The sequence below is a fragment of the Bombina bombina genome, chromosome 8 (assembly GCF_027579735.1).
Source record: "Bombina bombina isolate aBomBom1 chromosome 8, aBomBom1.pri, whole genome shotgun sequence".
Lineage (NCBI taxonomy): Eukaryota > Metazoa > Chordata > Amphibia > Anura > Bombinatoridae > Bombina > Bombina bombina.
This window is the reverse complement of record NC_069506.1, coordinates 236,309,860-236,335,492: the sequence shown is the minus strand read 5'-3', so window position 1 is coordinate 236,335,492 and position 25,633 is coordinate 236,309,860. Positions and strand designations below refer to the sequence as shown.

The 25,633-nt window shown below is 42.1% G+C and overlaps 1 protein-coding gene across 4 annotated transcripts in view; it reads left to right on the top strand.

Moving 5' to 3' along the window:
- SMG9 (SMG9 nonsense mediated mRNA decay factor) overlaps positions 1-25,633 on the top strand; it is a 169,364-nt gene that overhangs the window by 105,339 nt on the left and 38,392 nt on the right. For all 4 annotated transcript variants that reach the window (XM_053691213.1, XM_053691214.1, XM_053691212.1 and 1 more), the window contains one exon: positions 24,689-24,800. In XM_053691213.1, the coding sequence (XP_053547188.1) occupies positions 24,689-24,800 (112 nt within the window). The remainder of the gene's footprint in view (positions 1-24,688; positions 24,801-25,633) is intronic.

The window sequence follows — 25,633 nt, the reverse complement described above, 5'->3', positions numbered from 1 at the left end:
GGTCTTCCCTGCACACTTTTGCCAAATTCTACAAATTTGATACTTTTGCTTCTTCGGAGGCTATTTTTGGGAGAAAGGTTTTGCAAGCCGTGATGCCTTCCATTTAGGCAACCTGATTGGCTCCCTCCCTTCATCCGTGTCCTAAAGCTTTGGTATTGGTTCCCACAAGTTATGGATGACGCCGTGGACCGGACACACCAATGTTGGAGAAAACAGAATTTATGCTTACCTGATAAATTACTTTCTCCAACGGTGTGTCCGGTGCACGGCCTGCCCTGGTTTTTTAATCAGGTTTCATGAATTGCTTTCTTTAACTACAGTCACCACGGCACCCTATAGTTTCTCCTGTTTTTTTCTCCTGTCCGTCGGTCGAATGACTGGGGTGGGCGGAGCCTAGGAGGGACTATATGGACAGCTTTTGCTGTGCTCTTTGCCATTTCCTGTTGGGGAAGAGAATATTCCTACAAGTTATGGATGACGCCGTGGACCGGACACACCGTTGGAGAAAGTAATTTATCAGGTAAGCATAAATTCTGTTTTAGTATTATGGACTAGACCATCTGTCTCAGGGCGCATGCTTCTGGAGACCTTCCTGGGTGATTGTGACCACGGACGCCAGCCTGCTGTTAAAGGCGCAGGGACTATGGACTCAGGAGGAGTCTGCTCTCCCCATAAACATGTTGGAGTTGAGAGTGATTTAAAATGCTCTGATGGCTTGGCCTCAATTGTCCTTAGCCCGGTTTATCAGGTTTCAGTCTTACATCACCACCTCAGTGGCTTACATCAACCACCAGGGAGGAACTCTGAGTTCCTTAGCCATGAAGGAGGTGGCATGGATTATTCAGTGGGCGGAAGCTCACAAGTGTTGTCTATCTGCCATCCACATTCCTGGAGTGGACAACTGGGAAGCGGATTTCCTGAGCAGACAGACATTTCATCCCGGGGAGTGGTCTCTCCATCCGGATGGGGGGTGCCGGAGTTGGATCTGATGGTGTCTCTGCAGAACGACAAGCTTCCAAGGTACAGTTCAAGGTCAAGAGATCCTCAGGCTTCTCTGATTGATACTCTGGCGGTTCCTTGGGATTTCGGTCTAGCATACCTGTTTCTTCTGTTTGCGCTCCTTCTAGGAGTTATTGCTCGTATCAAACAAGAGAAAGCATCAGTAATTCTAATAGCTCCTGCATGGCCTCGCAGGATCTGTTATGCAGACCTAGTGAATATGTCTTCTCGGCCACCTTGGAGGTTGCCTCTAAGTAAGGACCTTCTAACTCAGGGTCCATTCCTCCATCCAAATCTCGTTTCTCTGAAGCTGACTGCTTGGAGATTGAACACTTAGTTCTGTCTAAGCGTGGATTTTCTGAGTTGGTCATTGAGACCATGATCCAGGCTCGCAAGCCTGTTACTCGAAACCTTTACCATACGGTATGGCATAAATACCTTTATTGTTGTGAATCTAAGGGCTACTCTTGTAGTAGGGTCAGGATTCCTAGAATTTTGTCTTTTCTCCAGGAAGGTCTGGAGAAAGGGTCGTCAGTCACTTCTCTGAAAGGTCAGATTTCTGCATTATCTATTTTGTTACACAAGCGTCTGGTGGGTGTGCCAGATGTTCAATCTTTCTTTTTATCAGGCCCTGGTCAGAATCAGGCCTGTGTTTAAACCTGTTGCTCCTCTTTGGAGCCATAATCTTGTTCTTAAAGTTTTGCAGCAGGCTCCGTTTGAGCCAATGCATTCCATAGATATTTAGTTGCTATCTTGGAAGGTTTTGTTTCTTATTGCTACCTCTTCTGCTAGGAGATTTTCGGAACTCTCGGCTTTGCAGTGTGATAATCTTTTGTGCGGATAAGGCGGTTCTTCGTTCTAAATTGGGGTTTCTTCCTAAAGTGGTTTCAGATAGAAACATTAATCGGGAAATTGTTGTTCCTTCTCTCTGTCCCAATCCTTCTCATAAAGAACATCTGTTGCACAACTTGGGTGTTGTGCGTGCTCTAAAATTCTACCTATAGGCGACTAAGGATTTTTGCCAGTCTTCTGTCCTGTTTGTTTGTTTCTCAGGAAAACGTAAGGGTCAGAAGGCTACTTCTACTTCTCTTTCCCTCTGGTTGAGAAGTATGATTTGTTTTGCTTATGAGACTGCTGGGCAGCAGCCTCCTGAAAGAATTACAGCTCATTCCACTAGCGCTGTCTCCTCTTCTTGGGCTTTCAAAGATGAAGCTTCTGTGGAACAACTTTGCAAGGCTGCAACTTTGGTCCTTTCTGCATACTTTTTCCAAATTTTCCAAATGTGATACTTTTGCTTCGGGCTGAGGCCTCTCTTGGGAGAAAGGTTCATCAAGCTGTGGTTCCTTCTGTTTAGGTCTGCCTGTCTTGTTCTCCCTCCCTGTTTATTCTGTGTCCTCTTGCTTTGGGTATTGGTTCCCACTAGTAATTGAATGACGTCGTGGACACTCTATATCTTAGGAAAGAAAACCAAATTCATGCTTACCTGATAAATTTCTTTCTTTCCGGATATGGAGAGTCCACAACCGCACCCTTTTATTAGGACAGTTATTTTTTACTAAACCTCAGGCACCTCTATTATTATTTTATTATTATTATCGGTTATTTGTGGAGCGCCAACAGATTCTGCAGCGCTATTAACAAAGACAAAGTACAACAAAACATTTATAGGGACGAAACGTGTAGAAGGCCCTGCCAAGAGTCGTACTGTTGTAGTCAGCTCTTAAGAAGGTTATCTACAGAAAGCTAGACTCTTAGGCTTACATGATAAGGGGATTCAGGGGGTAGCAATGGAGGAGAGGAACTGGTATAAAGAAAGTTAGTTAGTGTAGGTTGTATGCATCCTTGACTAGTAGAGTCTTTAGGGAGTGCTTGAAAAGATTTCAAAACTAGGGGAGAGTCTTGTGGAGCGAGGCAGAGAGTTCCACAAGATGGGAGCCAGTCTGGAGAAGTCCTGTAAACGGGAGTGTGAGGAGGTAACAAAAGAGGAGGAGAGTAGGAGGTCAGGAGGACATGTTTTGTCTTGTGTGTATCATTTGACAAAGGGACCAGACCGGTACCCGAAACATTATGGCTTTTTAAACTTTGAATAAAAGATGTTTGCATGCGGATGAAGTCCATTGAGTGCTTTCTACACATATGCTGGATATATATATATATATATATATATATTTTTTTTTCTCCAACATAGGTGTGTCCGGTCCACGGCGTCATCCTTACTTGTGGGATATTCTCTTCCCCAACAGGAAATGGCAAAGAGCCCAGCAAAGCTGGTCACATGATCCCTCCTAGGCTCCGCCTACCCCAGTCATTCTCTTTGCCGTTGTACAGGCAACATCTCCACGGAGATGGCTTAGAGTTTTTTAGTGTTTAACTGTAGTTTTTATTATTCAATCAAGAGTTTGTTATTTTGAAATAGTGCTGGTATGTACTATTTACTCAGAAACAGAAAAGAGATGAAGATTTCTGTTTGTATGAGGAAAATGATTTTAGCACCGTCACTAAAATCCATGGCTGTTCCACACAGGACTGTTGAGAGCAATTAACTTCAGTTGGGGGAACAGTGTGCAGTCTCTTGCTGCTTGAGGTATGACACATTCTAACAAGACGATGTAATGCTGGAAGCTGTCATTTTCCCTATGGGATCCGGTAAGCCATGTTTATTCAGCAAGTAAATAAGGGCTTCACAAGGGCTTATTAAGACTGTAGACTTTTTCTGGGCTAAATCGATTCATATTAACACATATTTAGCCTTGAGGAATCATTTTATCTGGGTATTTTGATATAATAATATCGGCAGGCACTGTATTAGACACCTTATTCTTTAGGGGCTTTCCCAAAGCATAAGCAGAGCCTCATTTTCGCGCCGGTGTTGCGCACTTGTTTTTGAGAGGCATGGCATGCAGTCGCATGTGAGAGGAGCTCTGATACTTAGAAAAGACTTTCTGAAGGCGTCATTTGGTATCGTATTCCCCTTTGGGCTTGGTTGGGTCTCAGCAAAGCAGATACCAGGGACTGTAAAGGGGTTAAAGTTCAAAACGGCTCCGGTTCCGTTATTTTAAGGGTTAAAGCTTCCAAATTTGGTGTGCAATACTTTTAAGGCTTTAAGACACTGTGGTGAAAATTTGGTGAATTTGAACAATTCCTTCATGTTTTTTCGCAATTGCAGTAATAAAGTGTGTTCAGTTTAAAATTTAAAGTGACAGTAACGGTTTTATTTTAAAACGTTTTTTGTACTTTGTTATCAAGTTTATGCCTGTTTAACATGTCTGAACTTCCAGATAGACTGTGTTCTGAATGTGGGGAAGCCAGAATTCCTATTCATTTAAATAAATGTGATTTATGTGATAATGACAATGATGCCCAAGATGATTCCTCAAGTGAGGGGAGTAAGCATGGTACTGCATCATTCCCTCCTTCGTCTACACGAGTCTTGCCCACTCAGGAGGCCCCTAGTACATCTAGCGCGCCAATACTCCTTACTATGCAACAATTAACGGCTGTAATGGATAATTCTGTCAAAAACATTTTAGCCAAAATGAACACTTATCAGCGTAAGCGCGGCTGCTCTGTTTTAGATACTGAAGAGCATGACGACGCTGATAATAATATTTCCGAAGGGCCCCTAACCCAGTCTGATGGGGCCAGGGAGGTTTTGTCTGAGGGAGAAATTACTGATTCAGGGAACATTTCTCAACAGGCTGAACCTGATGTGATTGCATTTAAATTTAAGTTGGAACATCTCCGCATTCTGCTTAAGGAGGTATTATCCACTTTGGATGATTGTGACAAGTTGGTCATCCCAGAGAAACTATGTAAAATGGACAAGTTCCTAGAGGTGCCGGGGCTCCCAGAAGCTTTTCCTATACCCAAGCGGGTGGCGGACATTGTTAACAAGGAATGGGAAAGGCCCGGTATTCCTTTCGTCCCTCCCCCCATATTAAAAAATTGTTTTCCTATGGTCGACCCCAGAAAGGACTTATGGCAGACAGTCCCCAAGGTCGAGGGAGCGGTTTCCACTTTAAACAAACGCACCACTATACCCATAGAGGATAGTTGTGCTTTCAAAGATCCTATGGATAAAAAATTAGAAGGTTTGCTTAAAAAGATGTTTGTTCAGCAAGGTTACCTTCTACAACCAATTTCATGCATTGTCCCTGTCGCTACAGCCGCATGTTTCTGGTTCGATGATCTGATAAAGGCGGTCGATAGTGAGTCTCCTCCTTTTGAGGAGATTATGGACAGAATCAATGCTCTCAAATTGGCTAATTCTTTCACCCTAGACGCCACTTTGCAATTGGCTAGGTTAGCGGCTAAGAATTCTGGGTTTGCTATTGTGGCGCGCAGAGCGCTTTGGTTGAAATCTTGGTCGGCTGATGCGTCTTCCAAGAACAAGCTACTTAACATTCCTTTCAAGGGGAAAACGCTGTTTGGCCCTGACTTGAAAGAGATTATCTCTGATATCACTGGGGGTAAGGGCCACGCCCTTCCTCAGGATCGGCCTTTCAAGGCAAAAAAATAAACCTAATTTTCGTCCCTTTCGTAGAAACGGACCAGCCCAAGGTGCTACGTCCTCTAAGCAAGAGGGTAATACTTCTCAAGCCAAGCCAGCTTGGAGACCAATGCAAGGCTGGAACAAGGGAAAGCAGGCCAAGAAACCTGCCACTGCTACCAAGACAGCATGAAATGTTGGCCCCCGATCCGGGACCGGATCTGGTGGGGGGCAGACTCTCTCTCTTCGCTCAGGCTTGGGCAAGAGATGTTCTGGATCCTTGGGCGCTAGAAATAGTCTCCCAAGGTTATCTTCTGGAATTCAAGGGACTTCCCCCAAGGGGGAGGTTCCACAGGTCTCAGTTGTCTTCAGACCACATAAAAAGACAGGCATTCTTACATTGTGTAGAAGACCTGTTAAAAATGGGAGTGATTCATCCTGTTCCATTAAGAGAACAAGGGATGGGGTTCTACTCCAATCTGTTCATAGTTCCCAAAAAAGAGGGAACGTTCAGACCAATCTTAGATCTCAAGATCTTAAACAAGTTTCTCAAGGTTCCATCGTTCAAGATGGAAACCATTCGAACTATTCTTCCTTCCATCCAGGAAGGTCAATTCATGACCACGGTGGATTTAAAGGATGCGTATCTACATATTCCTATCCACAAGGAACATCATCGGTTCCTAAGGTTCGCATTCCTGGACAAACATTACCAGTTCGTGGCGCTTCCTTTCGGATTAGCCACTGCTCCAAGGATTTTCACAAAAGTACTAGGGTCCCTTCTAGCTGTGCTAAGACCAAGGGGCATTGCTGTAGTACCTTACTTGGACGACATTCTGATTCAAGCGTCGTCCCTTCCTCAAGCAAAGGCTCACACGGACATTGTCCTGGCCTTTCTCAGATCTCACGGATGGAAAGTGAACGTGGAAAAGAGTTCTCTATCCCCGTCAACAAGGGTTCCCTTCTTGGGAACAATAATAGACTCCTTAGAAATGAGGATTTTTCTGACAGAGGCCAGAAAAACAAAACTTCTAGACTCTTGTCGGATACTTCATTCCGTTCCTCTTCCTTCCATAGCTCAGTGCATGGAAGTGATCGGGTTGATGGTAGCGGCAATGGACATAGTTCCTTTTGCGCGCATTCATCTAAGACCATTACAACTGTGCATGCTCAGTCAGTGGAATGGGGACTATACAGACTTGTCTCCGAAGATACAAGTAAATCAGAGGACCAGAGACTCACTCCGTTGGTGGCTGTCCCTGGACAACCTGTCACAAGGGATGACATTCCGCAGACCAGAGTGGGTCATTGTCACGACCGACGCCAGTCTGATGGGCTGGGGCGCGGTCTGGGGAGCCCTGAAAGCTCAGGGTCTTTGGTCTCGGGAAGAATCTCTTCTACCGATAAATATTCTGGAACTGAGAGCGATATTCAATGCTCTCAAGGCTTGGCCTCAGCTAGCGAGGGCCAAGTTCATACGGTTTCAATCAGACAACATGACAACTGTTGCGTACATCAACCATCAGGGGGGAACAAGGAGTTCCCTAGCGATGGAAGAAGTGACCAAAATCATTCTATGGGCGGAGTCTCACTCCTGCCACCTGTCTGCTATCCACATCCCAGGAGTGGAAAATTGGGAAGCGGATTTTCTGAGTCGTCAGACATTGCATCCGGGGGAGTGGGAACTCCATCCGGAAATCTTTGCCCAAGTCACTCAGCTGTGGGGCATTCCAGACATGGATCTGATGGCCTCTCGTCAGAACTTCAAAGTTCCTTGCTACGGGTCCAGATCCAGGGATCCCAAGGCGGCTCTAGTGGATGCACTAGTAGCACCTTGGACCTTCAAACTAGCTTATGTGTTCCCCGCCGTTTCCTCTCATCCCCAGGCTGGTAGCCAGGATCAATCAGGAGAGGGCGTCGGTGATCTTGATAGCTCCTGCGTGGCCACGCAGGACTTGGTATGCAGATCTGGTGAATATGTCATCGGCTCCACCTTGGAAGCTACCTTTGAGACGAGACCTGCTTGTTCAGGGTCCGTTCGAACATCCGAATCTGGTTTCACTCCAGCTGACTGCTTGGAGATTGAACGCTTGATTTTATCGAAACGAGGGTTCTCAGATTCTGTTATCGATACTCTTGTTCAGGCCAGAAAGCCTGTAACTAGAAAGATTTACCACAAAATTTGGAAAAAATATATCTGTTGGTGTGAATCTAAAGGATTCCCTTGGGACAAGGTTAAGATTCCTAGGATTCTATCCTTCCTTCAAGAAGGATTGGAAAAGGGATTATCTGCAAGTTCCCTGAAGGGACAGATTTCTGCCTTGTCGGTGTTACTTCACAAAAAACTGGCTGCTGTGCCAGATGTTCAAGCCTTTGTTCAGGCTCTGGTTAGAATCAAGCCTGTTTACAAACCTTTGACTCCTCCTTGGAGTCTCAATTTAGTTCTTTCAGTTCTTCAGGGGGTTCCGTTTGAACCCTTGCATTCCGTTGATATTAAGTTATTATCTTGGAAAGTTTTGTTTTTAGTTGCAATTTCTTCTGCCAGAAGAGTTTCAGAATTATCTGCTCTGCAGTGTTCTCCTCCTTATCTGGTGTTCCATGCAGATAAGGTGGTTTTACGTACTAAACCTGGTTTCTTCTGTTATGTGTGATCAGTCCACGGGTCATCATTACTTCTGGGATATAACTCCTCCCCAACAGGAAATGCAAGAGGATTCACCCAGCAGAGCTGCATATAGCTCCTCCCCTCTACGTCAGTCCCAGTCATTCTCTTGCACCCAACGACTAGATAGGATGTGTGAGAGGACTATGGTGATTATACTTAGTTTTTATGACTTCAATCAAAAGTTTGTTATTTTAAAATAGCACCGGAGCGTGTTATTACTTCTCTGGCAGAGTTTGAGGACAACCATCAGGGAGGGACAAGAAGCTCCCTAGCAATGATGGAAGTATCAAAGATAATTCGCTGGGCAGAGTCTCACTCTTGCCACCTGTCAGCAATCCACATCCCGGGAGTGGAGAACTGGGAGGCGGATTTCTTGAGTCGCCAGACTTTTCATCCGGGGGAGTGGGAACTTCATCCGGAGGTCTTTGCCCAAATACTTCGACGTTGGGGCAAACCAGAGATAGATCTCATGGCGTCTCGCCAGAACGCCAAACTTCCTCGCTACGGGTCCAGATCCAGGGATCCGGGAGCAGTTCTGATAGATGCTTTGACAGCACCTTGGAACTTCAGGATGGCTTATGTGTTTCCACCCTTCCCGCTGCTTCCTCGATTGATTGCCAAAATCAAACAGGAGAGAGCATCAGTAATTCTAATAGCACCTGCATGGCCACGCAGGACTTGGTATGCAGATCTAGTGGACATGTCATCCTGTCCGCCTTGGTCTCTACCTCTAAGACAGGACCTTCTGATACAGGGTCCATTCAAACATCAAAATCTAACTTCTCTGAAGCTGACTGCTTGGAAATTGAACGCTTGATTTTATCAAAACGTGGTTTTTCTGAGTCGGTTATTGATACCCTAATTCAGGCTAGGAAGCCTGTTACCAGAAGGATTTACCATAAAATATGGCGGAAATACCTATACTGGTGCGAATCCAAAGGTTACTCCTGGAGTAAGGTTAGGATCGCTAGGATACTGTCTTTTCTACAAGAAGGTTTAGAAAAGGGTTTATCAGCTAGTTCATTAAAGGGACAGATTTCAGCTCTGTCCATCTTGTTACACAGACGTCTGTCAGAAAATCCAGACGTCCAGTCCTTTTGTCAGGCTTTAGCTAGGATCAAGCCTGTGTTTAAAGCTGTTGCTCCACCATGGAGTTTAAACTTAGTTCTTAACGTTTTACAGGGTGTTCCGTTTGAACCCCCTTCATTCCATTGATATAAAAATGTTATCTTGGAAAGTTCTGTTTTTAATGGCTATTTCCTCGGCTCGAAGAGTCTCTGAGTTATCAGCCTTACATTGTGATTCCCCTTATCTGATTTTTCACTCAGACAAGGTAGTTCTGCGTACTAAACCTGGGTTCTTACCTAAGGTAGTCACTAACAGGAACATCAATCAAGAGATTGTTGTCCCATCCTTGTGTCCAAATCCTTCTTCAAAGAAGGAACGTCTTTTACACAATCTGGATGTAGTTCGTGCCCTCAAGTTCTACTTGCAGGCAACTAAAGATTTTCGCCAAACTTCTTCCTTGTTTGTCGTTTACTCTGGACAGAGGAGAGGTCAAAAAGCTTCTGCTACCTCTCTCTCTTTTTGGCTTCGTAGCATAATACGTTTAGCCTATGAGACTGCTGGACAGCAGCCTCCTGAAAGAATTACAGCTCACTCCACTAGAGCTGTGGCTTCCACTTGGGCCTTTAAGAATGAGGCCTCTGTTGAACAGATTTGCAAGGCTGCAACTTGGTCTTCACTTCATACTTTTTCCAAATTTTACAAATTTGACACTTTTGCTTCTTCGGAGGCTATTTTTGGGAGAAAGGTTCTTCAGGCAGTGGTTCCTTCTGTATAATGAGCCTGCCTTTCCCTCCCGTCATCCGTGTACTTTTGCTTTGGTATTGGTATCCCAGAAGTAATGATGACCCGTGGACTGATCACACATAACAGAAGAAAACATAATTTATGCTTACCTGATAAATTCCTTTCTTCTGTTGTGTGATCAGTCCACGGCCCGCCCTGTTTTAAGGCAGGTAAATATCTTTTAAATTATACTCCAGTCACCACTTCACCCTTGGTTACTCCTTTCTCGTTGATTCTTGGTCGAATGACTGGGACTGACGTAGAGGGGAGGAGCTATATGCAGCTCTGCTGGGTGAATCCTCTTGCATTTCCTGTTGGGGAGGAGTTATATCCCAGAAGTAATGATGACCCGTGGACTGATCACACAACAGAAGAAAGGAATTTATCAGGTAAGCATAAATTATGTTTTTCTTCCAAAAGTTGTTTCTAACAAAAACATTAACCAGGAGATTATCGTACCTTCTCTGTGTCCGAAACCAGTTTCAAAGAAGGAACGTTTGTTGCACAATTTGGATGTTGTTCGCGCTCTAAAATTCTATTTGGATGCTACAAAGGATTTTAGACAAACATCTTCCTTGTTTGTTGTTTATTCCGGTAAAAGGAGAGGTCAAAAAGCAACTTCTACCTCTCTCTCTTTTTGGATTAAAAGCATCATCAGATTGGCTTACGAGACTGCCGGACGGCAGCCTCCCGAAAGAATCACAGCTCATTCCACTAGGGCTGTGGCTTCCACTTGGGCCTTCAAGAACGAGGCTTCTGTTGATCAGATATGTAGGGCAGCGACTTGGTCTTCACTGCACACTTTTACCAAATTTTACAAGTTTGATACTTTTGCTTCTTCTGAGGCTATTTTTGGGAGAAAGGTTTTGCAAGCCGTGGTGCCTTCCTTTTAGGTGACCTGATTTGCTCCCTCCCTTCATCCGTGTCCTAAAGCTTTGGTATTGGTTCCCACAAGTAAGGATGACGCCGTGGACCGGACACACCTATGTTGGAGAAAACAGAATTTATGTTTACCTGATAAATTACTTTCTCCAACGGTGTGTCCGGTCCACGGCCCGCCCTGGTTTTTTTAATCAGGTCTGATAATTTATTTTCTTTAACTACAGTCACCACGGTACCATATGGTTTCTCCTATGCAAATATTCCTCCTTAACGTCGGTCGAATGACTGGGGTAGGCGGAGCCTAGGAGGGATCATGTGACCAGCTTTGCTGGGCTCTTTGCCATTTCCTGTTGGGGAAGAGAATATCCCACAAGTAAGGATGACGCCGTGGACCGGACACACCGTTGGAGAAAGTAATTTATCAGGTAAACATAAATTCTGTTTTTTTTTATTTCTTCTTAAAGACACAAGTCCACGGATCATCTTCATTACTTATGGGATATTCACTTCCTGGTCAGCAGGAAGAGGCAAAGAGCACCACAGCAGAGCTGTTAAATAGCTCCTCCCTTCCCTCCCACCCCACTCATTCTCTTTGCCTACGTTAATGATAGGAAGCAGGTAAAGTGAGGTGTTAGTTTAGATTCTTCAATCAATAGTTTTTTGTTTTATGAGTAGTGCCAGAGAGTGCTACTTTGTTCTGGGGTGTAGCCTAGTCCATATCAGTCTCTATAGTAGAGCTCTGGTGGCTTTAGAGCTATGGGAACTGGTGGGACACAATTCTCACTGCGCCTCGTAATTTTCAGCTGCCCAATATCCTTCAGCCTGAGATTGTAACTGACTCAGCATAGCTTATCTCTCAGGCCAATGTGAGGGAGAGGACATCTCAAGCTTGGGAACTGCCCTACTACCAGGCAGTGTTTGAGGTAAGTGCTGCCTTTTTCTGGGATCTAAGTCGTCTCAGTGTTTGTTTCATTAGCACTACAGTATATAATGGGTTAATGGTAAATCTTACTTATGTGGGGACAGTTTCAGACTTTCAGAAAATAAGTAAAAATCTTACTTGGGCAGTGATTTGGTGCAGGCACTGGGGCTGGAGTTATGTTGCTATTTTTATTCTCACTATAATGGAGGGCTCCGGTGGTTTCACTTTAGTTTTTTCCCTGAGAGGGAAGCAGAGACTTGCAGCACGCCCACGAGGGACAGGACTTCCTGTTTTTTGGGCCTCTGCTTGTAGCACTATTTCCAAGCAGTTTCAGGTCTTCAGATGTGCTTTACTGGGGTTTATCTGGGCTAGAGCAGCATGTAGAACCCTTTTCATGCGCTTTTAGCATGGATGCGGTCCGAGTTTGGTTTTTCTGGCAGATTGTGGTAACGGATCATTTCTACAGGGATCCGGTAGCATTGGTCAAGGTAGGAGCACCTTAGCAGGTTGCTGTGGTGCAGAGGTTTCCTTATTGCTTAAATATTCTAACCGTTTTATAACTACAGCAAAATTAGTAGTTTTTCAAGAGAAAGAAAAAACTTTTAAATTTAAAGAGACAGTAACGGTTTTTGATAATTTTATTTTATTGCTATTCCCAGTATTTTTTCTGCTCAATATCAATATTTTATGTGAAAAGATGGACCAAGATGAGGTGCAAGCTGTTACATGTGCTTTATGTCTTTATGCAAATGTGGAACCACCAATCCCTTTCTGTCCTACATGTATAGAAAGGACTGTGAATTTTAGGGATAACATTTTTGTTGAGCCAATCTCCTCTCAGATAGATGTTGTCTAAGAGTCCTCTTATGAATGTCAATTTCTGCAGCAACTTTCTCCCCAAGTGTCCCAAAAATTTTCGCACTCGCCAGCAGTGCCCTGCACGTCTACTATAGTTCCTTCTGGAATTTCACTACAGGTCATAGCTTCTCTTATGTCTACTACTATCTCTGATGCTTTGTCTGCCTTTCCAATGTTGCAGGGCCATCGCAAGAGAAAGTCCATTTCTGCAGTTGGCGAGGTTTCTGATGCTGTTGTAGCTATTTTAGAAGTCTCTTTTCACAGATCTGGGGAAGAGGTTCCTGCTCTGGCATCTGAAGGAGAAATCTCAGATTCGGAGGAGGTGTTACCTTTGACGGACTCAGAAGTGGTATCTTTCAGGTTTAAACTGGAACATCTTCGTCTTTTACTTAGAGAGTTTTTAATTACCCTAGATGATAGTGACTCCACAGTGATGGTTGTCCCTCCAAAGTCTAGCAAGTTAGACCGATATTATGAGGTACCTTCCCTTACAGATGTTTTTCCAGTTCCCAAGAAGGCCTCTGAAATTAATAGAGAATGGGAGAGACCTGGTATTCCTTTCTCTCCTCCGATCATCAAGAAGATGTTTCCTTAAAGAGGTTTGGCAAACTGTTCCTAAGGTAGAAGGAGCTGTTTCAACCTTGGCTAAGAGAACTACTATCCCTATAGAGGATAGTTGTGCTTTTTATGATCCGATGGACAAAAAATTAGAGGTTCTACTCAAGAAAATGTATGTTCACCAGGGTATGCAGTGACAACCGGCGGTCTGTATAACTACCGTCACAAGTGTGGCAGCCTACTGGTTTGATGCCCTGGCTGATGCCCTCAGGCGAGAAACTCCCTTGGACGAGATCCAGGACAGGATAAAGGCTCTTAAGTTAACTAACGCCTTTATCTCAGATGCCACCCTTCAAATTATTAAGTTGGGGACCAAAATTTCAAGTTTCTCTATCTTGGCTCGAAGGTCCTTATGGCTGAAACCTTGGTCTGCGGACGTTTCATCTAAGTCAAAGCTTCTAGCTGTCCCTTACAAGGGGAAGATCCTGTTTGGTCCTGAGCTGAAAGAGATTATTTCTGACATTACGGGAGGTAAGGGTCACCTTCTCCCTCAGGATAAAAAGATTAGGCAGAAAGGAAGACAAAGTAATTTTCGTTCCTTTTGCAACTTCAAAGGATTCTCTTCCTCTTCTCCCTCAACTAAGCAGGAACAAGGTAAATCTAATTGGAGACCCGCCCAATCTTGGAATAAGGGTAAGCAATCCAAGAAGGCGGCTAATGACTCCAAGACAGCATGAAGGTTTTGCCCCCGATCCGGGACAAATGGATCTGGTAGGGGGCAGACTTTCTTTTTTCACTCAAGCCTGGGTTCGAGACATTCATTATTCCTGGGCTATAGAAATAGTGTCTCAGGGATACAAGCTGGCGTTCAAAATTTGTCCTCCCAGGGGCAGGTTTCTAATTTCAAGGTTATCTGCAGACCAGACAAAGAGAGTGGCGTTCTTACATTGTGTAGAAGACCTCTTAGCTCTGGGAGTGATCGTTCCCGTTGCACCACAAGATCAAGGTATGGGATTCTATTTCAATCTGTTTGTGGTTCCCAAGAAAGAAGGAACCTTCAGACCAATTCTAGACCTCAAGAGTCCAAACAAGTTTCTCAGAGTACCGTCCTTCAAGATGGAAACTATTCGTTCCATCCTTCCCATGATCCAGGAGTGTCAGTTTATGACAACAGTAGATTTAAAGGACGCGTACCTACATGTTCCCATTCACTGGGATCATCACAGGTTCTTAAGGTTTGCCTTTCTAGACAAGCATTTCCAGTTTGTGGCTCTTCCTTTCGGTCTTGCCATGGCTCCCAGAATCTTCACTAAGATTCTGGGGTCTCTTCTTGCTGTACTCCGTTCAAGAGGCATTGCGGCGGCAACGATATTCTAGTTCAGGCGCCGTCCTTTCAACTAGCAAAATCACACACGGACCTGGTAGTGGCTTTCCTAAGGTCACACGGGTGGAAGGTGAATCTAGAAAAGAGCTCTTTAGTTCCTCATACAAGAGTGACCTTTCTAGGGACCATCATAGACTCTCTGTCTATGAAGATTTTTCTGACAGAAATCAGGAAATTAAAGATTATCGATACTTGTCGAGCTCTGCAATCTTCTCCTCGTCCTTCAGTGGCCCAGTGCATGGAGTTAATAGGTCTGATGGTAGCGGCAATGGACATCGTCCCGTTTGCTCGCTTTCATCTCAGAGCTCTGCAGTTGGACATGCTCAAACAATGGAACGGAAATTATTTGGACTTGTCCCCTCGACATCTATTGGCACAGGAGACAAAGGAGTCTCTTCTTTGGTGGTTGTCTCTAGATCTCTCCCAGGGAACGTGTTTTCGCAGACTCTCCTGGGAGATTGTGACAACAGATGCCAGCCTGCTGGGGTGGGGAGCAGTTTGGGGCTCCCTAAGGGCTCAGGGGATATGGTCTCAGTTGGAGTCTATTTTGTCCATAAACATTCTGGAACTGAGAGCGATCTACAATACTCTCCTGGGAACTGGCTAGGCAACTAGCTTCGGTTCAGTTTATCAGGTTCCAGACGGACAACATAACGTCAGTGGCCTACATCAATCATCAGGGAGGAACAAGGAGTTCCTTGGCGATGACAGAGGTTTCCAAAATAATTCAGTGGGGGGAGGCCCATTTTTGTTGTCTGTCGGCAATCCACACCCCAGGGGTGGACAATTGGGAGGCGGATTTTCTGAGCAGACAGACTTTTCATCCGGGGGAGTGGGAACTTCATCCTGATGCGTTCTCCAGTCTGATCCTCAAATGGGGTCAGCCGGAGTTGGATCTCATGGCATCCAGGTAGAATGCCAAACTTCCGAGGTACGGGTCGAGATCCAGAGATCCTCAGGCGGCGCTGATAGATGCTCTGGTGGCCCCTTGGTCCTTCAATCTAGCATATCTGTTTCCTCCATTTGCTCTCCTTCCACTAGTGATTGCTCGGATCAAACAGGAAAGGGCTTCAGTGATTCTCATAGTACCGGTCTGGCCTTGCAGGATCTGGTATGCAGACCTGGTGGAGATGTCGTCTCTACCTCCTTGGAGACTTCTGCTTCAAAAAGACCTTCTGATTCAGGGACCCTTCCATCATCGAAATCTAGGTTCTCTGAAGCTGACTGCTTGGAGATTGAACGGTTGATTCTTGCCAAGCGAGGTTTTTCTGGCTCTGTCATAGACACTTTGATTCAGGCTTGCAAGCCTGTTACTAGAAAGATTTATCACAAGATTTGGTTTAAATACCTTTATTGGTGTGAATCCAAGGGCTACTCTTGGAGTAGTAGAGTTAGGATTCCTAGGATTTTGTCGTTTCTTCAGGAAGGATTGGAGAAAGGATTATCTACAAGTTATTTAAAGGATCAAATTTCAGCATTATCTATCCTGTTACACAAGCGTCTAGCTGATATCCCTGATGTTTAGTCTTTTTGTCAGGCCTTAACCAGAATCAGGCCTGTGTTTAGACTAGTTACTCCTCCATGGAGTCTTAATTTAGTTCTCAAGGTTCTTCAAGGGGTTCCATTTGAACATATGCATTCCTTAGATATCAAGTTGTTATCTTGGAAGGTTTTGTTTTTGGTAGCGATTTCTTCTGCTCGTAGAGTGTCTGAGCTTTCAGCATTACAATGTGAGCCCCCTTACCTTATTTTTCATGCGGATAAGGTTGTCTTACGTACAAAATTTGGATTTCTTCCCAAGGTTGTTTCTGATCGGAATATTAATCAGGAAATTGTTGTACCTTCCTTGTGTCCTAATCCTCCTCCTAAGAAGGAGAGGCTCTTGCACAACTTGGATGTAGTTCGTGCTTTAAAGTTTTATTTACAGGCGACTAAAGCCCTTCGCCAGTCTTCCTCTTTGTTTGTGGTATTTTCAGGCAAACGTAGGGGACAGAAAGCTACGGCTGTGTCTCTTTCTTTTTGGCTGAAGAGTATTATACGTTTGGCTTACAAGACTGCTGGATAGCAGCCTCCTGAAAGGATTACGGCTCATTCTACTAGGGCTGTTGCTTCCTCATGGGCATTCAAAAATGAAGCTTCTTTGGAACAGATTTGCAAGGTTGCAACTTGGTCTTCTCTTCACACTTTTACAAAGTTTTTCAAATTTGATACTTTTGCCTCAGCTGAGGCTGCTTTTGGGAGAAAGGTTCTTCATGCAGTGGTGCCTTTCCTTTTAGGTATCCTGTCTTGTCCCTCCCGTATCATCCGTGTACTCTAGCTTGGGTATTAGATCCCTTAAGTAATGAAGATGATCCATGGACTCATCGTGTCTTTAAGAAGAAAAGAACATTTATGCTTACCTGATAAATTTATTTCTTCTTAGACACGATGAGTCCATGGCCCGCCCTGTTCTTTTAAGACAGGATGTTTTTTATTGTAAACTTCAGTCACCCTCTGCACCTTGGCTTTTCTTTTCTCTTCCTAACTTTGGTTGAATGACTGGAGTGGGAGGGAAGGGAGGAGCTATTTAACAGCTCTGCTGTGGTGCTCTTTGCCTCTTCCTGCTGACCAGGAAGGGAATATCCCATAAGTAATGAAGATGATTCGTGGACTCATCGTGTCTAAGAAGAAATACATTTATCAGGTAAGCATAAATTTTCTTTTATTTTTATATATATATATATATATATATATATATATATATATATATGTATTTATACAATTTGTAGTTGGAAGTGAAGGGCACTCTCAGGATTTGTGTAGAAACAATATGTTTTTATTACGGATCACATCAAAGGCAGCTTCCTTAACTCCTTCCACAAACGTTTGGAGAAAGACATCTTAAAATTGGAAGAGAAAGTCAAAACAGAAAATTATAGGGACAATCTCTCTAACTCTGAGAGAAGGGCCCTCAGTGATCTTGCTGGGAATGACGACATTGTCATCAGGAATTCGGATAAGGGTGGCAATGTCGTCATTCTCAACAAAATAGATTATATGGCAGAGGCCAACAGGCAATTGGGAGATACATCCATATATCTTAAATTACAAGGGGATCCCACAAGGGTTTTTACAAACCAACTTGGTAAATTATTGGATTACTCTGTTAGTTTAGGTATATTGACTGATGAACAAGCTAGACAGCTTATACCCACACATATTACCATACCCATCTACCATTATTTGCCAAAAACACACAAAAGTTTAGTGTCCCCACCGGGGCATCCAATTATTTCGGGCATAGGCTTATTACTTGAGCCTGTGTCCGAATGGATTGATAACCTATTACAGCCTATAGTAAATAATCTATACAGCTATCTAAGAGATTCCCATCATCTCTTGGGTGTTTTATGAGACTTTAAATGGCAGGAAGGTTATAGGTGGGTTGTTGTAGACGCTATCTCTCTATATTCATCGATACCTCATGTGCATGGGTGTAGGGCACTGGAGTCCTTTATCAATAATGAAACTACATTTCCAGGGGATGTAAAAATACATATTCTGGATGTTGTGTATTTCCTACTCACCCACAATTATTTTATTTTTGATTCTGAATTTTATTTACAAAATCAAGGCACGGGAATGGGGGCCAAATTTTCCCCCTCGTATGCCAATTTATTTGTGGGTGAGTGGGAATACAGAAGCATCTATAACAATAATAAAGGTGGTAGGGACTTCAGGCCAGAGATACTCATGTACATGAGGTATATTGATGATTTGATTTTTATAGTGAGGGACACTTTTACAATTTGATGACTTTTTGAGCTATATTAATGACAATGACATCAATCTCAGATTTACCGGAGAAATGCTCTCTGATGAGGTGAATTTCTTGGACTTAACCCTACTGGGTGATCCACTTACTGGAAAGATCGTCTCTAAAACTTACCGAAAAGAGACAGCAGGAAACACTATCCTGCATGCCTCTTCCTGCCACCCTAAACATTTGGTAAAATCTATTCCAAGGGGGCAGTTCATTAGGTTAAGGCGTAATGCTAATACGTTAGAGAATTACACTCAAGGAGCCCAAGAGCTCATAAAAAGGCTCATATTAAGAGGGTATGACGAGACACTGTTAAAAAATACGTATGAAGAAATTAAACTGTGGGAAGATAATCCAAATAGACATTCTAAAGTCCATAATAAAGAATACCTAAACGTGCAAGATATATTCTTCTCCACCGAATATTCGGTACATTACAACACTATCTGCAATATCATTAGAAAACATTTAAATGTTTTAAAAGGGGATGATACTTTACAACCATACATAAAGAAATGCAGATTTGTTGCAAAAAAGCCACCTACCCTGGCTACCAAACTGTCCCCTAGCATGGTCAATTCCAATAACACTTCCAAAAGCACTTGGCTTAGAGGCGTTGGCAATTTTAGAGCTCATTTAACTAATTGTCTTACTTGTGAAAACATGGAATTTGGAAGCACATTTGCTAGCCATGTCACAGGAGACACATTTCAAATAGAGTTTTATGCAACATGCCTCACTAAGAATGTTATTTATTTATTTATTGGATTGTAATATGTGTGGGGGTTTAATATGATGTACAATCCTCTAGAGATTTTAGATCACGTGCCAGGGAACATCTAAGAGATATTAAGAATTTCAATAAAGATTCGGCAGTAGCCAGGCATTTTAATCTCTTTCATTTAACTAATGTCCCTAATTTAAAAATAAGAATTATAGATATAGCCAGAATACCTGTAATTGGAGGTAATTTAAATAAGATCCTTGATAAGAAGGAACTCTTTTGGATCTATAAATTGAAAACACAATCCCCTCAGGGTATGAATGTGGAATGGGACATGCGTTATTATGTGGAGTGACAACACAAGTATTTTAACCATCATCATAATCATTAAAATGAATCCTGACCCCACATGTTAATATGCAATTTTTTAACAAGGATTTAATATTATTGTTGAAGATTAATCTGAGTATTGTAATGAATTTATGGATATTCTGCATGTGTGTATTTATGGATGAACTATTTTGTAAATTTATCTCATGATTTTATCTACATATATTCAGGCCACTTATTAAGTTGCTTGTTTTGTATTTATAATATGATTCATCACCAACATAAATTTTCTATACATATATACCATATGCAATAACCTATAATTCATTTATCTATTTATTTATTAATTTATTTATTTATAAATTTATGATCTATTACATGTGGGCAGTGTAGCAATTATCTAATGTCATTGGTTATTTAGTTATGTGACTGTTTTTTTCTGTATCTACAAAAGAGAAAAAGAGATAAATAAATATTACCTATAGTCTTAGCCAATTTTTCTACTTACCATCTCTGCATGTAAATGTCAACTTTGATTTTAGATGTGGCTGTCTTTAAGTATGACCCCTTACCCATGAGTGCTTTACTCTATACATGCATTGATTCCAGACATACGTCATTTTAAGAATGCATTTGACTGGATATTGGGTCCTTAAATACAGCTTCGTTTTTACCTGTGCTCATGTTCTATGAGTAAGCGCCCACGGGCGTGAAACGCGTAAGAATAGCTGAGCCCCTCCATTCTGTGTATTGTAACTTTTGCTGTTGGCTGTTTTATGGATCAATAAAAGACTCCACTGTTGCAGTAGCCGGCAATCCTTTTTTCTTGAAGATGATCCATGGACTCATTGTGTCTTTAAGAAGAAAAGAAAATTTATGCTTACCTGATAAATTTATTTCTTCTTAGACACGATGAGTCCACGGCCCGCCCTGTTCTTTTAAGACAGGATGTTTTTTATTGTAAACTTCAGTCACCCTCTGCACCTTTTCTTTTCTCTTCCTAACTTCGGTCGAATGACTGGAGTGGGAGGGAAGGGAGGAGCTATTTAACAGCTCTGCTGTGGTGCTCTTTGCCTCTTCCTGCTGACCAGGAAGTGAATATCCCATAAGTAATGAAGATGATTTGTGGACTCATCGTGTCTAAGAAGAAATAAATTTATCAGGTAAGCATAAATTTTCTTTTATATATATATATATATATATATACATACAATTTGTAGTTGGAAGTGAAGGGCACTCTCAGGATTTGCGTAGAAACAATATGTTTTTATTACGGATCACATCAAAGTCACAATATAAGTCGACGTTTCGGCCCTCTTTAGAGCCTTCTTCAAGACAAAGAAAATCTGTAGAACAAAAGAAAAAATATATATACAAACACAAATTTTACAATCAAGTGTGAAAACAAACACCCAACACCATTGCCATATTACATTAAAACCATACAACAGGATAAACTATAACTCAAGTCTACCAAGAGGCCATGATACACACAGACTTCAAACAGAGACGATCTATTCTCTAGAGACAAAACTGCAGAGCAGCCAAACAAGAGTTGCCTAGTTATATCACGCTGCATACCTCTCATCATATATCCCAGGGTAATAAAATATTAACCTACTGAATTCCTATCATCCTCATGATGATAAGCAAAATTCATAAAATTTATCTAGGGTGCTATATAGATACAGATCACAAGCGAGGATAGATCTTAACAAATGAGCAATATCTATCCAAGCACACATATGTCTAGTCAATCACCAACATAGAACCATAGCGAATAGTGTAAGGAATCATTCAGATTACCTATCACCCAACGGCCTCACATTACACAAAATGCATACACACCATAATACCTACTAAGGGAGTGTACACTAGTACTAGATATACTTATATCATATATGGAGCATACTTATATAGTTAATAGCTCACACATTTAATAAATAGATACACCCTAGAAGGATCACGACCACAATGGAAAATCCACTTGTAAAATATTACTAAAAATGATATTGCTTAGACACATACCACGAACTACCACAGGGTTATACATATAGAGCAAGCCGCTATTCATGTGGGAGGATATGGTACACTCAATAAAAGTGTTACTCAAGACGCTGTGCATATTGAAAAAGATACAGCTCTCATGATACTATGAAATCATATTGTGCCAAAACAATATTAAGTCAACTATCCAAGTTGTGAACTTGGCGCTAACTTTACCCGCTTAGTAAAAACAAGAGATATGTAGATAATGTATATCCGGACTCAATACAGAAATACCATACAACAGAATATGCCCTCTATCACAACAAACTACCTCAGTATCGCGGAAAACTAACAATGCATACAGACCATTATAGAAACAAACAGAAGATAGAAAAACCACTAACTTTACCTCATTTTGGCACATAGCCGTGCTCCACAAACAGGATAATATACTATTACAACTGGGGCACTTGTGCGGCTTATAAACGTAAAAGGAGCGTTCCTATTGGTGCAAACCAGGTGGCGTGTGGCCACGTAACTAGATCTGCTAACCTGTCAGTGTCATAGACCCATGAACCAGCTGTGGCATAAATTAACGCTATTAGTACCGAGATAAACGTAAAAGGAGCGTTCCTATTGGTACAAACCAGGGGGCGTGTGGCTACGTAGCTAGATCAGTTAATCAGTCAGTGTCATAGACCCGTAAACCAGCAGTAGCATAAATAAACGCTATTAGCAACGAGATAGGGCGGAGCGGAACTGTCACTCAACCCCAAATGTTGTAAAACAACAGCGAAGCATAAAATACCACACCTCCCGATATAGAGTAATATATTTTAACAACAACCCAAAGTTTAGTAAGGCTGCAACACTACGAGACTGCAAGTAGAACAGCATTGAAACCCAAGCGTAATCAACTCCTCAGGGTAGCCTAAATGGTGGCAAGCAGCTAGAGTAAAACATACATTGCACCTGTTGGGGTCAAAAACCACTTCATGCCCGAGGTACTCCGGACTGCTAAGCCATACTATAAACCTTAGAAGGAAACTAAGGCTATTGTGTAGAAACCAACTGGAAAAATAAATTTAAATGAGGCCACCAGCATAGTATAACACAAACATATGCCCTCAATTAGCCCACCATCAAATAGGGAGGAAACTAAGAGAATCCACAGAATTCTGTCAACCATAGGTAACACTCAGTGAGAGGCCAATCGACTAGATATACCCTATGGCCAACGTCACAGTGAGCAACATGTAGGGGAAGCCCCACTTGAGGACAAAATTACAAACAAACTGAACCCAATGGTGCGTGGGTGTTACATAATTTATAGTCTGCAGTTGCGTGGAATATACGGCAGTAGGTAGATCCTCAGACTTATTTTTATTTCGGATACAATGGGTCCCTGTTGAGGTGCTCTCTGAGCTCTCGGGGGGTTTGGATCTCTGAATTTTCCCTCCATGGAGAGTTGTTTTGTCTAGGAACTGTTTTTTGCTGGCTCCTTTTCTCCCGGCCCGCGGGGTTCTCGTAGGGAGGCACCTTGGTCTCCTTTTCGGTTTAAGGTGAACTCTGTGGTTCCCTCCAGCTGGGGAATTGGACAAGGGGGTTGTTTTCCCTTTCTCTGTGGCCACACTATAGCGTGCTACTTAGTAGTCGGTGTGGTTTTCTTTTTTTCGAGATACTTTTTGTTCTCTTTTTTCGGTCTCCGACTTGGTCGCGTTTGACTGATGATGCGCTTTTTTCTGGCATCTAGTGAGGCTTTCCGGAGTCTCCCAAGCTAGTTGATCTGTCTTTTGGAAGACAGGGTTCTGGTTTGATATCCCTCTACCTTGCTTCTTCCTTTAGGGAGTTGTTGGTCAGGGTTCCCTTATGGGGGGGCGTGTGTATGGGATCTGCCTTTTGGACTTTAGTGCGCTTCGAGTCCTGTTGGCTTGGTGATGTTGCATTGGCTTTTTACCCAGGCTTGGGCTGTCGTTTGTGTCCTTGGTGCCTTTTTTTCTTCTTGTTTTTTGTTCCTTGCTTTTGGATAAAGTGGGACTTTTTTATTTATGGGATGTGGTTCAGTCCTGGTGCCCTCAGAATGGGTCGCCTTTTACCCTCCCATTCTTGGCATTCAGTGTCCTCTTTGGCTTGGGTATAATTTTCCCACAAGTAATGAATGCTGCTGTGGACTCTTTCCCATTAGGAAGAAAAACATAAATATTGCTTACCTGATAATGTCGTTTTCTTCCTTGGGAGAGAGTCCACAGCCCCCCGCCTGTTTTTTGAGACACTTTTTTCGTGTGTAGTCTTCTGGCACCCTTTCACCTTGATATTCCACTCATCCTTGTTCCTTGGCAGAATGACTGGGGGATAGGGGAAGTGGGAGGAGTATTTGAGCCTTTGGCTGGTGTGTCTTTGCCTCCTCTTGGTGGCCAGGTTCTTATTTCCCACAAGTAATAAATGTGACTGTGGACTCTTTCCCACGGAAGAAAATTTAATTATCAGGTAAGCATAATTTATGTTATATATAAATATATGTATATAAATATATGTATGTGTGTATATATGTGTGTGTGTGTGTATATATATATATATATATATATATATATAACATGTCATAATAATCATGTTGTATATATTATTGTTTCTATAAGAATCTTGAACAAAATATCAAAAGCACGGTCACCAATTACTGCTAATTGCATCAGTAGGGTCTGTGGCCAACTAAATGGAAAGGAATGTCTATTGTTTCCCTGTTCATGTCAATGTAGAAAAAGATAATGACAAATGCTTTTTATTGAAATCTAGTGTGTATCTAATAAGTGGATAACCAAATGTCCACAAGGGGGCAACAGTGAGTTAAAACACAAGTTAGGATAGGTGATGAAAATCTCAGTTTTTTGTTATTAAATATATGAAAACATTTTTATCACTTGGGTCATTGTGCAGCATCATATTTCTCAGTGTCTTTGCATCACGCCTCTTTGTCTGCAAATTATATTTTATATCTGTATTATACTTTGATTTCATTGTTTAGGTTTTCTGCTTTGTATATAGCAATTAACATACTTAATTCTGTATTTTTTCTGTGGTAAAAAAAATTACGTTTTATAGGATCATTTAAGTGTTTGTAATTTTAATATATTAGAATTTGTTAATACAAAAATTAGTTTTTTATTTCCTTATGTGAGTAAGACAACTTCAATTACTGACTGAAAGTACATGTTCTTCTCTTTAACAATCTGGGTTACAGGTCATTTGTATTCAGGATGCAGAGCCAAGAAGTAAGGGAGAGGGCTGGGAACCAGACAAGTGGTATTGATTTTTTCATCAGCCAGGAGAGAATTATCTTCCTTGACACCCAGGTGAAGTGGAGAACAAAAAGTCTTACATTATATGAACTGAAATGCATGATGGGATACAGAGTGTTACGGGAAATAAAATTGGATATGTGTATATACATTTAGGACAGTATGAACCTGACTGAATGATGCATGAGTATAGCAGGATGAGGCATGTAATGTAGCATTGTATAATATGTGTATTGACTATTCTCAGAGTTGTGGGTATGAGACAGTAAATTGCATTGTCTTGATTAAAAAGGATTTTAAAAGGACACAATGCTCAGCATAAATTCTCTTTTATCTTTGATGCAACTTTGACAATTAGTTTTCAGTTGTATACCTGGGCTTCTCTTTATTTAACACTAATATCAATTCACTACTTTTTTACAGTCCTCTGCATGGTGAATATTAACCCAAAACAAAGGGCCAATCAGTTGAGTTCACAATTTGCTTTAAAGGGACACTAAACACAAGCTTAATATCCTTAAATCTTGCTCCTTCTAATCAATCAAAATGAAGTTAGCATGAATGTCTATGCCCACTTGTCATCTTACCCCAAATTGTTCAAAAAAAGTGTTTTCAATAACAATGGCATACCTGTGCTCTATGGGTGTATGCATACCGTTATATTGTGACGTGCGTTACACACAGGTACACCAGTCACATGACGCACGCATATTGTTCTATTATGTATTTGCTGCTTAGAAGGAATCACATCTGCAGCACACGCTCACTGTGATGCATACAACAGCAGCACATGTGATTCTTGCAGAGCGTGTGCTGCAGTGTTTGTGGAGATAATCTAATAGTAATAAGAATTATTAACACAGCAATACATAAGTTAGTAAATGCGG